At 37.0% G+C, this 14,210-nt stretch overlaps 1 protein-coding gene across 1 annotated transcript; it reads left to right on the forward strand.

The window, feature by feature from the left end:
• The first annotated feature begins 1,689 nt into the window (after positions 1 to 1,689).
• Positions 1,690 to 9,930, forward strand: LOC115927131 (WSC domain-containing protein 1-like). The gene is made up of 5 exons (XM_030992604.1): positions 1,690 to 1,786; positions 4,635 to 4,804; positions 5,943 to 6,131; positions 9,192 to 9,386; positions 9,544 to 9,930. Exons 2-5 carry the CDS (start codon positions 4,648 to 4,650, stop codon positions 9,918 to 9,920), a joined length of 918 nt encoding a protein of 305 aa, XP_030848464.1. The 5' UTR covers positions 1,690 to 1,786; positions 4,635 to 4,647; the 3' UTR covers positions 9,921 to 9,930.
• Positions 9,931 to 14,210: the final 4,280 nt, after the last annotated feature.

Raw genomic sequence — 14,210 nt, forward strand, 5'->3', positions numbered from 1 at the left:
GGTATTTGAAAAGCCATGCTTTTAAAGGAACATTTTATCTCTGATGTTCTTCCACACTTCCACATAATAACAATAAAAACGTTCACAATTTCCGTTTTTACTTCTCCCCAGAATTCAATGAACCTTCTCTTTATAAATATATGCATACATTTGGTTGGATTTCGCAAATGGCTTAAGTAGAATTCTACCTCCTTAAACCTGAATGATGAATGACATGTTCACCATCATCTTCGAACTGTACATTTACATTTCAGGTGTAAGGGGATGACCACCAATTATCAGGTCAAAGTTCAGAGTTCAAATTTCAAACGCATGTTCAAACAAGATTATTCTGGCTTTATTTTATTTGTATTTATACACTGATCTTTAAAAGATTTTAGTTTTCAGTCGTAGATACACTGATTTCTAAATGACAGGTGAATTTGCCGAAGCATACTACGTCTACTACTACTACTACTACTACTACTACTCCTACTATTCTACTTCTACTACTTCTACTACTTCTACTACTTCTACTACTATTACTAATACTAATACTACTGCTACTACTTCTACTCCTGCTATTCTACTTCTACTACTTCTACTACTTCTACTTCTACTACTAATAGTACTACTACTACTACTGCTGCTGCTACTACTGCTACTACTGCTTCTACTACTTCTACTTCAAAATTCAAATGCATGTTTATATGCAAGATTATTCTGCCTGTCTTCTACTCAGTCTACATCGATTTGTAGTACAATTGAATGTTCAACCTTAAATAATTCATGCCTATTGTCAAAGTCCCTTTGAAATGTTCCAACCACAAGCATCTTAACAGTCGCACATTTGTTCCTGCAGACACATGATGACCCCCAAACTTCCCTATTGTCTCATTGATCGATGAGGGCAGTCCAGCCAGTGATCATTCATTGATCGATGAGGGCAGTCCAGCCAGTGCTCATTCAAGATGAGCAGAGTCTATAGCGGAAAAAAATAGACTAAAAAATGAAAAATTAAAAATATTTATCATTTCGTCGAAGATGGGATTCGAACCCTTGCGTACAACAAGAGGTGTACAGAAAACCAACGCTTAGACCACTCGGCTATGGCCCGCCGTTAACATGCTTGGCAGTTTTCTCCAATATATACATTAAAATGGATTGAAACCGGCTTCGCGTGTGATGAATGCTTCGCAAAAGCTCCATATACGGACTCTTCTTTTACTTTTGCAATGCATATTGGCACGAACTTAGATCAAGATCTATCGGCAGATGTTGTTTTTTTGTTTTTGGAAGTTTATTTTCGTCTTCATGTCAACAATGCAAGATAAAATTGTCGGTAAGATCGATCGAGATTCAATTGTATTGAAATTACCGACCAATCCTTCGCACACATACGGCATCCTCCATCGCTCAAACCATTTTTAACATGTAAACCTATGGGGTAACCATGGAGGCTGACCAACTTTTTTTAATAACCATGGTTATTAAAAATATTGAAATGTTTTATGCATGGTTACCGAGAATTTTACAGGAACAGTTGAAGTTTATGAATGCAATTCGACCAATCAGATGGCTGGATTTCTTAAGTGAGGTATATAACGATCAATAAAACCGATTTCTCCCCAAGTCTATCTCTATCTCGCTACATTACGTTCTACGCCTTTTATTTGGATAGCTAATTGTATCTTGTTGTATTTTGTACACACGACGACTCTTAAACTGTTTTGAAGTCTGTTTAACTGTTTCGTTTTTATATAGAAGGACTATAACGGCAATATACGACGTATACCGAGTTTCTGCGGTAAGTACCTTAGTTCTGGTTTATTGACATCACACATAATAATACTCACTGTTGTTATAACAATTTTTTCGGGATGTGTGAGCTAGCGCTTGACCATTCAGCATACTCTTCAAGATTTCCAATACATTAAGTAGATGCATATTGGCCTGTTTCTTAAGCTTTTCTTGTTCCAAAAGCACTTAAATGTCCCATGTGGATGAAGGAAATATTATTTCATGCATTTCCTCTTTTTATGAGCTGTAGTAATATCATAATCAGTGTTAACATAAAATTAATTATATACATGTGTGTTTGTATATATATATATATATATATATATATATAAATATATAATACCCTACATGGTACATTAAGTGGACATCATAAAAATCCTAACTCTAATCCTAATCCTAACCCTAAACCTAACCCTAACCCTAACCCTAACCCTAATGTCTCCTTATTTACTCAATTTTGTTACTCCAAATGTCCCTCCAATGACGCCTTTAGTAAAATTACATATATATAGAGAGAGATATACAGTGTGTCCCGAAAAAAACTATACACTTTTGAAATGGCTGCCGAATAACCAATATATGATTCTAGGGGAAAAGTTATATATGTATGGAAAGCTCATATACTCAACTTTCATATGACACCAAAAGTTGCGAAAATAATTCATGCTCGTGTGAGTACTGCTCACTTTTGTAAAGGGTATGAAAATTAGGTTGCGCAGGAATTAGCCTTCCAATTTGTGAGAGGTAAATCCTTTGGAGCTTACGGAATTGAGGATGATATGACCAATTTATGATCAATTGTGATGAGTTTGGGTTTGCTGAGTGAAATGTTTGGTTTATGGGATTAACATTTTATGCATGAGTGAACAGGAATTGCATTTTTTATTGTAGCACTGTAACTTCCCTGTTAGACTCAGTGGTGTGTTCATGGGAGTCAGGATGGGGTGATGGTACATGTTGTAATTTCCATGTTACAAACTGTTATTCTCTTACATCTGTGACTTTGAATAAAAACCTTCACCCCAAATTTCAATTATTGTAAGATTAGTTGAACATCTCATTGATTTATTCAATACCCAGGTAGGGATAATGTAAATCGAATATTCAAATAGGGTTTGTTGAAAAAAGGAATGTCCAAGATGTCGGCTACTTATTCTTCAGGTAAATGGTAACTGAAATGTGGAGTGAAGGTTTTTATTCAAAGTCACAAATGTAAAAAATAACAGTTTGTAACCTGGAAATTACAACATGTACCATCACCCCATCCTAACTCTCATGAACACACCACTGAGTCTACCAGGGAAAGTTACAATGCTACAATAGAAAAATGAAATTCCTGTTCCGTGCATAAAAGTTTGGTTTAATAAACCATGGAATTCACTCAGCAAATCATGAATTTATCATATCACCCTCAATGTTGTAAGCTCCAAAGGATTTACCTCTCACACATTGAAAGGCTAATTCCTGCGCAACCTAATTTTCATACCCTTTACAAAAGTGAGCAGTGCTCACCCAAGCATGAATTATTTTCAAACTTGTTGGTGTCATATGAAAGTTGAGTTTATGGACTTTCCATACATATACAACTTTCCCCCCTAGAATCATATATTTTTTATTCGGCAGCCATTTCAAAAGTGTATAGTTTTTTTCGGGACACACTGTATAACAAAAGTAGGCCTGCTATGAGAAATAAAACGTAAAAAACGTAAAGAGGACACCAAATTGTCCTCCTAATGACAATGTCTACTTAATGAATCATTTTTCACTCCAAATGTCCCTCTAATGACGCCTTTAGTTAAATATACATATAAACATGCAGTACACTGTCGCTCATAAAGTTGGAATATTTTTGTTTTACCCCAATTTATGGAATTATTTTAAAAATAATTTTAAAATAATACATCTAGATAATAGTATACATTCTCAGTTTTTATTGAATAATAATTTGACAATGTGTGTTTTCCATGACTTCTAAAGCATGTGTATGCTACTATGCTTATCAACTAGGGGACCTACGCCCTTAAGTCATAAATGACAGTAATGAGGATTAATGCCCCCACAAAAGGGCACTAATATAGCATATCGACACGGTTTTGATCCTGGGGCCTCACAGTTACAAATCCTCTGGGTGGCCATGCATTATGGCTCAAGGCATGGGCACACAGAGGATTTTGTTATGTTGGGAACCGGGGTAAAGTGCAATAAATTATTGAAAATTTATTGCATTTTCTTTTTTTAAATTTTATTTATGGAAACTGCCCCCTAACCTAGCCCCCGCTGCGAACAGTCATGGTTCAGTGACAAAGCAATGGCCTCGTAACTGTGAGGCCCCAGGATCAAAACCGTGTCGATGTGCTATATCAGTGCCCTTTTGTGGGGCATTAATCCTCATTACTGTCATTTATGACTTAACAGCGTTGGTTCCCTAGTTGATAAGCATAGTAGCATACACATGCTTTAGCAGCCACGCAAAACACACATTGTCCAATTATTATTCAATAAAATCTGAGAATGTATACTATTATCTAGATCTATTATCTTTAAATTATTTTTAAAATAATTCCATGAATTGGGGGTCAAACAAAAATATTCCAACTTTATGAGCGACAGTGTACATATGAAAGTGCTGAGTTGTGCTGGGAGTTCGGAATTACGCCCAAAAAATGAATATTAATTAAAAGTACGGATCGAGCATCATTTTATTGTATATATATTATAGTATCTGCGCTATATAAACCATTGTTATTATTATTATTTGTTAGTGTTATTGTTCTTACTTTAATTATCTTCTCATCATCATTGTTATCAATACACCTTTTCATCTTTGCATTGCCTTTCGAACCTCTATACTACAGTGAATCAAGAAGGATGGGATACACAGCACTCACGCGCGATGCCGTGGTGATAGTAACAATTTTTCTCCTTGTCGTATGGTTTTGGAGTACTATTATGACGTCACCGGATAACGTATCTTTGATAAGGGAAACCGAAGAACACAGACGTAAAATGGGGCACGTGACCAACGGTAAATTGCTCGCCCCGCCCCCTTTCGAAAAACTATTTTTAAAATGTATTCCAAATTTGTTGACCTAGCGACAGGTTTTCTTAACCAGTTGTATATACGTATTTAATCGTAAAAAGGGCCTAGGAAGGTCCAATTAATGTGAAAAATTAGCATGGTGATAAATTGAAGTATATTGAATGAGACAGTAATCTTTATTTTCTTTTATGTTTATTCATTTAGTATTAATATTGTTATGACAATATGCATTTTTCATTTTTTATTTTTTTAATATTTTTTATTTATTTATTTTTATTATTATTATTATTATTATTATTATTATTATTATTATTTATTTTTTTTTTTTTTTTTGGGGGGGGGGGGGAAATATACTTACACACGCAAAATTGTGAGAATTACATATTTTAATAAACATGTAATGATATTTTGTCACCCAACACCCGAACCATAGGTTTGCCCATAACAAATTTGGTATCAAAATGTGCGGGAGACATGAGGAAAACGACTCTTGAAATTTCAGCGCCAAAGGTTCAGGGGTTTTGATGTAGCGGCAAAAATTCGACGGGGGGGGGGGGAGGGGGTATTATAGTGCTTAGTCTATATTATGCATCAAATTCGATTACATTACGAAAAAAATGTATCGCCAATTTAATTTAGCATATGAATAATTTAGAAATAGTAGCGTTGATGAAAATACGATCACGATCAACTCAAGGGCAATATCAGGGCCTGTTGTACTTTGTATCAAATGATATACTTTCTCATTGTGCTATTCAATAGGCGGCGAACATTTGCGATCATGACTGATATAAATAAATAGTCACAAAGAATTATTGTGTGATACAAAAAAGTTGATTGATCGGTGAGATCAGAGAATGATATATGAAATGTATTTAACATTATTTAAGTATTTCAATTAAATGATGGAACATACTTATTTCTATTTATGTCCCACCCCCCCCCCCCAAAAAAAAACTCCTCCACTCTCTCTCTCTAACTCCCTCCCCCTCTCTTCCCCTCTCGCTCTCTCTTCCCTCCTCACTCTCGCTCTCTCTTCCCTCCTCACTCTCTCTTCCCACCTCCCTCTCACTCTCTCTTCCCTCCACCCCCCCCCCTCTCTCTCTCTCTCTCTCTCTCTCAGATCTCCCTCCAAACAATAGCAGTTCGGATGCCACTGGATGCAGTGACTATAGGTTCATGCCCCCGGGGACTTTCCCTTACATCGCCCTGGCTAGTGTACCAGGCAGCGGGAACACGTGGGTTAGATGGCTTCTCCAAAGTTCGACTGGGTTCCCTGCAGCCAGCGTCTACAACGTACAACACTCAACAGGTTTCTATAATAGACCTCTCATATATATTTACCCCCCCCCCTCCCCTTAGCAAATGGGCGTATACACAGGGGGCACGAACCAGGCCCCTCTCGCCCTCCTGACAAAAAAAATGTAACCCACCATGGAACTTAGGAGTCTTAAGACCTTAATACCATTCCAACCTCCCCCCCCCCCCCCCCCCCCCGTGCCCTGACAAGACCCCTGTGTGTGCGTTTGTGCTAGGGTGTGTGCAGGCGTGGATCCAGGATTTTTTTAGCGGTGGGGGCCCAAATTTGAAATCAATTTGAAATTTAGTGTGCCGAAATTTGAAAATCGTGCCGGCCAATATTTCGCTCAGTGTGGTGAGAGGGGGGGGGGGGGGGGGGGGGGGGGGGGGGGGGGGGGGTAGTGAGCACTCATTTATTTTTTTTGGCCCTCGAAAATTTGAAAAGTCGCATCCCCCCCCCCCCTCTTTAGCGCCAGGGGCCTCTCCCCCAAAAAAGGAAAATTAACATGTTTTTATACGTTTTTTTCCCAGGGCGGAGGCTTCAGAAGCTAAGGGGTTTTGGGCAATAAATAACGGTCAGATGAGCATATTTTTATACCTTATTTGTGACACTGGCAGGATACAATTTTGTGTTGGGTCTAGGGGCGGAGCCCCAGAAACTCAGGGGCTTTATACATTATATTAACGTCAGATGAGTATATTTTGATACCTTATTTGTGACACTGGCAGGTCACGAATTGGCGTGGGGTCCAGGAGGCGGAGCCCCCGGAGGCTCAGGGGTGTTAGGCAATAGATTACGGTCAGATGAGCATATTTGGTGGAGCCCCAGAAACCTAGGGGTTTTAGGCATTTAATTACGGTCAGATGAACATATTTTGATACCTTATTTGGCGTGAGGTCCAGGGGGCCGAGACCCCAGAAGCTCAGGGGTTTTAAACATTTAACTCCCGTCAGATTAGCATACAGCCGTCCGCCTGGCCCTAGGTGGGGTCCAGGGGGCAGAGACACCGGAAGTCAAGGGGTTTTAGGCATTTAATTACGGTCAGATGAGCATACTTTGATACCTTTGATATCTTTTCCCTTTTATTTCCTTTTTTTTCCTTCTTTTTTGTCCCCCTTTTTTTCCCCCCTTCCTTCCCCCCTTTTTTTTTCTTCCTTTTTGTTACCAGGGGGGGGGGGGGGGACCCGGGCCCCCCTGGATCCGCCACTAGGTGTGTGCGTGTGTGTGTTTAAATGTACACGTAAATTCGTGATGTTGTGAATGTACCTTGTCCGTCTACCCCCCCCCCCCCATCCCCACCACCGACCAACAATGCTGGATACTCCAGGGCCCTGTCGGTATCAATTACAAGTTACAAGCTACTATTATTATATAAGTATTATACAGTAAAGAATTTAATTCTAGTTTAACTCATGCAATAATAACGATCAAATGTACGATGACTCAAACTCCATGAATCTTCAAGCTACTGTTATAAGCCATTTAAATCAGGGCATCTGATTGGCCGAGAGCCATGTGATAGTACGTACATGTATAATTATAGTAGCCGTAATACATCATTATATTATTATTATTAATGTTATTATTATTATTAGTAGTAGTAGTAGAAGTAGTACTAGTAGTAGTAGTAATAATAGTAGTAGTAGTAGTAGTAGTAGTAGTAGCAGTAGTGGCAGAGGCGATGGAGTGACTTCCAAAGTGGGGGGGCACCAACAAAAAAGGCACTTTCTGGAGAAAAAAAGGACACCCTCAAAGGGAAATGTCAAAGCGACAAAATACAATTTTTTAGACATTGGTATATACCCCTATATTGTGATTGCATTATCAGAGATGATATTGTTTCTCTGTATACATCATAATTGCTTAAGCATAATACTTTGCAGTTGGGTGTGATGGTCTGAATTTTTTAAGATTTGTGAGGTTGCAGTGCGTAAAATTACATCTTATAAAGAGGAAAATCCCAATCCTGATGGGGTTATAAGCACATTCTCATAAAGATCTTTAATAAGTTACATAATTATAACATCTATAACTACGATTGAGCGTAGCGAGCGAACTTTGGGGGAAATTGCTCTTAGTCGCTTGAAATTAGGGGCACGTTTAAGGATGAGAGGAAAACGGAAAACTTATCGAAATGGTTAAGACACTTATTCGAAAAGAAAAGAAGCACGTGTCAAAGTACAAAGGCTAACTATCAGAGGTGAAAATGGGGCACTTCTTACACCTAAAAAAAAAGAGGCACGCACCACTGATGAAAGGGGATTTCATAAGAATGGGAAATGGGCATTTGTCGATGGAAAATAGGGGAATTTATTAGAGGTGAAAGGGGGCTTTCATGAGTAGGGGAAAGTGGCTTTTATTAAAAAGAACAAGAGGCACATGTTAGAATAAAAGGGGCACTTTATATCAAAGATGAAAAGGGGCAAGGGGCACTTATAAATAGGAAGGTGGAAATTTATTAGGAAGGGGGACGTGTCAAAACAAAATGGGCATTGGTAAGAGATAAAAAGAGCACGTATCAGGAGGGGAAGGGGCACTTGTAAAAGTAAAAGGAACTGTTTTCATAGATGAAAAGGGGCATTTATGATAAGTGAAAGTGGCTCTTTTTTAAATGGGGGCGCTTATCATAAGGAGAGGGGGCACTTATTAAAAAGGAAAGGGGGCACATGTGAAAATATAAGGTTTCGCTTATCCGACTTAAAAAGGGGTAGTTATTTATTTATTTATTTATTTATTATTAAAGGAGGAAGGGTTACTTTTTACAGAAGAAAAGGGGAACTTGTCAAAGCAAAAGGGGAATCTCTCAGATTTGAATAGGGCAATTATCAGAGGTGAAGGGGGCATTCATCAAAAGTGAAAAGGGGCGCTTCTCCCACCTGAAAAGGGGAACTTTAATACTAGAGATTGAAAAGGCGCTTATGAGAATGGAACATGAACACTAATTGCAAAGGACATATGGGAACTTGTTAAAGGAAAAGGGGTATGTGTCAAAATAAGAGGAGCACTAAATACATGCCGATATCCCAAAATAATTATAAATACTCTTTTTTAACGCCATTATTTTCCATTTAGATTTTCGATTAAAAAAGTGTCTACCTTGCAACGGACAGGCTTTGGTGGTCAAGAATCATGCTGACATAAAAGAACCGATAGATGGTGCTATAATCATTCTACGGAATCCATACAGCGCCCTCATTGCTGAGTTTAACCGAAAGAAATCTGGTACTCATGCCGGTCATGCCCCGATACATCTTTTCAATAACTCAGGTGAGTTATTCTCGTCTATTTAGTTAGTTATTTATTCTGTGTTCTTTATACAGGGTTGTCTCTTCAGTACATAAAAAACGGCTTTGCAAGAAAGCCCTGTATTAAGCTACATAATACAATTCTCTCTCTCTTTCTCTCTCTCTCTCTCTTTCAATAGGTACAGGGTGGCGCCATTTTGTGAATGGAATGTCAAAAAGATTTGTGAGTCTACTTGAATTGTACATCCATCAAAACAAGCCTATTCACATTGTATTTTATGAAAATCTCAAGAAAGGCGTGGAGTGGGAACTCCGAAAAATGCTTCAATTCCTAAAGGTCAATATCAACGAGAAACGTTTGACCTGTACACTGTCCAACGCTGAGGGCTCTAATCACAGGTCCCCCAACTCAAGCATGACGTTTGATCCTTTCTCCATGGAGCAGCGTTCATTGATAGATGATATTATTAGTAGGATGGATGTCCTGTTGAAGGATAACAATCTACCGGCATTACCAGAAGAATATTGGATATATCCCGGACCATTTCCACGATGATTTTCACGAGACATCTACATTCTCCAAATTTGATTTATAACGGTTATTAACCCGATGAAATTTTTTAAAAGGATAAAGGTCTACCAGCATTACCTGAAGAATTTTGGATATACAAACAGCCCTAATTTTTATATGATGATGTTTACGATACATCGACATTCTCCATATTTATAATGGTATACCCGATGGAATACTTAAAAGGATAACGGTCTACCAGCATTACAAGAGGAATATTGGATATGTACCGCACCCTTTCCACGATGATTTTCACGAGACATCTAAATTCTCCAGATTTGATTTATAACGGTTTACAGATGGATTCCTTAAAAGTAAAAGGTCTACCAGCATTACCTGAATAATTTTGTATGACCGTGAGGGGGGAGGGTGCATGTTAATTGATTCATGATTTATTTACCTGATTTATTTAGAGTTTTAGAGAGGGAGACAGGTTATTTAACACTTTTCTTTGTATCATTTGATTTTAAATGTTATGTGAATTCTTTGTGATCTATTTTTCAAATTAATGATGCTTTGAACCAGTTTCAGTGTGCGTGCGTGTTGGAGGGCGTAGAGAGGGGGGGGGGGGGGGGGTTGGCATGTCACAGCGTTCGGATTGCAGCTTCTCATTACTTTCATCAATGCCTTTCAATATAACCAAAACAAATGTAGGATGCGTACAGGTTTTTAAACGAACCGTCAAGTATCGCCATTTTTTCATTATTATTTTTTTTTGTAAAGCTTTGTAGCTATTGGAATAGGTAAAGCTTTATTAGATGGAAAGTATGGAGGGGGTGGTGGCAAGAGGTATAACATAATAACAGACATATTTACTATAAACTTCAAAGATAGTTTAGATGCCATGTGAAAATTATTCGATCTCTTTTATGTTTGCAATTTACTTTATGAATACTGCTTTGCAAAAAGTGCTCTAGTTTTTAAGGAGGAGGGGAAATTCGCAAGGGGGTGGGGGTGCGAGGAATATGATGCAAATTCTGAACTCCATCGTCCATAATGAGTCGGACTTGAAATCATGACTATCGACTGGATCCAGGGGGACGTTTCACAAAAACTTGTCATAAGTGACAAATGACAATTTGTGTTATAAGCTACTGAAATCCTTGCTTCTGATTGGTTATCAGCAGCTTTGTCACTGATTTTTGTTATTTGTCATTCAAAAAAGGCTTTGTGAAACGCCCCCCAGATCTTAGTTTAATTATCACTCGGCTGATAGCATGCATCATTTCTTATTAAACACTCCATGCCCTACACAACATAATGCCCCCATCGCAAAATTTCTCTTGATTTTAACGTGGGGGGGGGGGGGAGGGGATTTAAAATGAGGGAATAGGTAGGTTGAAAGATTTGAACCCCATCGTGCAATATGTAGGCCTACGTATTTCTGACTGCAAATCCTTTCTGTCACCTGGAACAGGTCTTATTTTATTTATTATTAGACCTATATCCTAATTTGATTTCTGAGAACACAACATGTATTTTTGGGGCTGAGCATATTATCACCATAGCAACGGGAAAAAGAGACAATACACCAGTTTACGGTTACATCAGTGCGCATGCGCAGACATGTAATTGGCTTTGAAACAATGATGATGTGCGCGCACAACGCAGCGCGCAGGCAGTGATGTCATCATAATTTGCATGGGCGCAATCTTAATTTACGCATAAATACATGACCTCTGGGTCATTGGCTTTGTTTACTCGCAAATTAAAATGGCGCCCCTAACCGTAAACTGGTGTATTATGTATTATCAAAATATAACAAAACTGCATCATCTCACACTTCCAGTAGTCATGTTCTGGATGATATCACCTAATCACGATGTATTTTTTTTTTTCGCCCTCTGTGTTACCTTTGCTTGGGGAAGACAGCCCTTAGCAACCAAAATTGCCATGTTAGCTCATAACAAAGTGTTAACTTTCGAGCTCTTTAACGTGTTGACTAAGAAAAGCAATGAACTTCGAATATCGATATAATATTTATCATCTTTCTGGATAGATTTCCTGAAATTCCTTGGTTAGATGTCCTGATAAGCTTTTAGATATGAAAAAAAAATAGGTATTTTGGCGCAACGTATACCCTTTTGTTTTTTTAATGGTAAAAATCAAATTTTTTGATTCACAATTGGTATACATATCATCCCCAAAACTATTAAACAAATGTCTGGTTTAAAAGTTAATGTCGAAAAGTGTAATGTTATAAGACTTGGAATTGTACAATGCCTATGTACCAAAACATTCCTTTTAAATGGTCCACAGATTACTTTTTATACTTAGGCATAAATATTCCATTGAATAATAATTATAATCTCTACAACCTAAATTTTGTCCCAAAACTGGATGAAATAAAGTCTCTTTTGAATATTTGGAATGGCAGATCCCTTACACTATATGGGAAGATTGTAGTACTCAAAACATTGATAATTCCTAAACTGAACTTTCTGTTATGTACTGTCTCAAACCCACCAATTACATTTTTTAACGAAATTCAACAGTTGTTGTTTAAATTTGTATGGATTAAACAAAAGTTGATAAAATTAAACGTTCTTTGTTTTAATATACAATGACTCAAAGGATGGTGGTCTAAAAATGCCACATATGTTATGTTTTAATCGAGCATTGAAAATTACATGGATCAAACGATTCTTAGATGAAGAAAATAACGGGAAATGGAAGTGTTTTTTTTTAACAGTCCCTTCGTTACATTGGCGAGGAAAACTTTACTTTATGGAACTTGTGCCAGAATCAAAATAATCCAAATATTGAGTCTTTTTGGAATTATGTTTTAATTTCATGGTCATAGTACAGATACTACAACCCTGTTAAGTTTAAGTAAATACTATCCCAACCTCTGTGGTTCAATTCTCACATTTCAGCTGATGTAAAACCAATATATGTCAACAAATGGTTTAATTCGTTAAGTAAGTTATAGTAAGTTAAGTTATTCCTTGAGTAACATTTCTGATATTTTTACACGTGACGGACATTTAAAAACTTTTGAAGTTATTGTTCAGAAATATGGTTATGTACCTATTATGGTATATAATTCGCTTATATCTGCTGTCCCAAATGAATGGAAAGGGGAAATAGGGAGCCAATCTATAGAAAAAATGAATTAAGTGAACCACATGATGACCGATTGCACAATTTCCTTAAACACAAAAGAGTTTCTAAACTATGTTACTCTACTTGTATACGTAGTTATACTATTGCTTTGTCAGAAACAGATCAACAACTCAAATGGGAAAATCATCTGTCACTACAATTATCGGATGATGAAATATGAAGGTCTCGTTCTAATTTGATATATAGATCATCAATAAGATAACAAATTGAGAAATTTTCAATTAAACTTTATTCATTGGGAAATTGCTACGAATTACTTCTTGTATAAAATCGGAATTTTTGATCAAAATATATGTAAATTTTGTAATCAAAATGAACAAACAATATTTCATTATCTGTTGAATGCCTTTTTGTCTCAAGATTCTTGAATGATCTGTACAGCTGGCTAATTTCTAAAAAGATCAGAATTGAATTCCATAAGGAAAATGGAATAGTATAATTGAAATCTTACGGAATGTTATGTTATGAGATGCTCCATTTCACTCAATCATGTCTCTGTATCATTGAAGAAAAAAAATATGTATTTATTTTGAGATTATCTTTTCGACAATGTGAATTGCAAATAAAACTTATCCAAAAACAATTATAAATTGAATGTGATATATATCATGGCATCACGGTAAAATGAGGTTCTTTTAGAGAGTGATTTCTAGAATTGTACATCATTATTCATACATGGCGGCCTTTTTAAAAAATGGCCGCCATTTGTTTTCAGAATCATATTTTCAAGGTAGAAATTGTGCAGGGCGGCCCCTGGTGATGTATGAGATCTGGAGCATTTTCTTAAGATGGAGTTTAGCAGGTTTAAGAAAGATATTTTCAACAATATTTTAAAATCTATGAAATATATTTAGACGTTTCAATAACAAAATATAATAATAATAATAATAATAATATTGGATTCTTATATAGCGCACGTATTGACCTATATATGAGATGTATGCATGGGCGTAGATCTGTAATTGATACCTATTGTTCAGGGGGGATGATCTATTTATTCATCCCCCCTGAACAATAGGTATTACGTAAGGATTGACGCCCATGACAACTGTAGGGAGCTGTACAAGAAAGGGCAGCAACGGTTATATTTCCTTCGTAAACTCAATTCCTTTCACGTAGACCGCACTATAATGTACCTTTTCTACAAGT

The sequence above is a fragment of the Strongylocentrotus purpuratus genome, unplaced genomic scaffold (genome assembly GCF_000002235.5).
Source record: "Strongylocentrotus purpuratus isolate Spur 01 unplaced genomic scaffold, Spur_5.0 spur5_scaffold_20, whole genome shotgun sequence".
NCBI lineage: Eukaryota > Metazoa > Echinodermata > Echinoidea > Camarodonta > Strongylocentrotidae > Strongylocentrotus > Strongylocentrotus purpuratus.

Excerpts from the sequence above, each read along its gene's own strand:
- LOC115927131 (XM_030992604.1), top strand. The coding sequence starts at position 4,648 with ATGGGATACACAGCACTCACGCGCGATGCCGTGGTGATAGTAACAATT. Across the intron at positions 4,805-5,942 it reads AATGGGGCACGTGACCAACG|ATCTCCCTCCAAACAATAGC; the intron begins GTAAATTGCTCG and ends TCTCTCTCTCAG. Across the intron at positions 6,132-9,191 it reads CAACGTACAACACTCAACAG|ATTTTCGATTAAAAAAGTGT; the intron begins GTTTCTATAATA and ends TTTTCCATTTAG.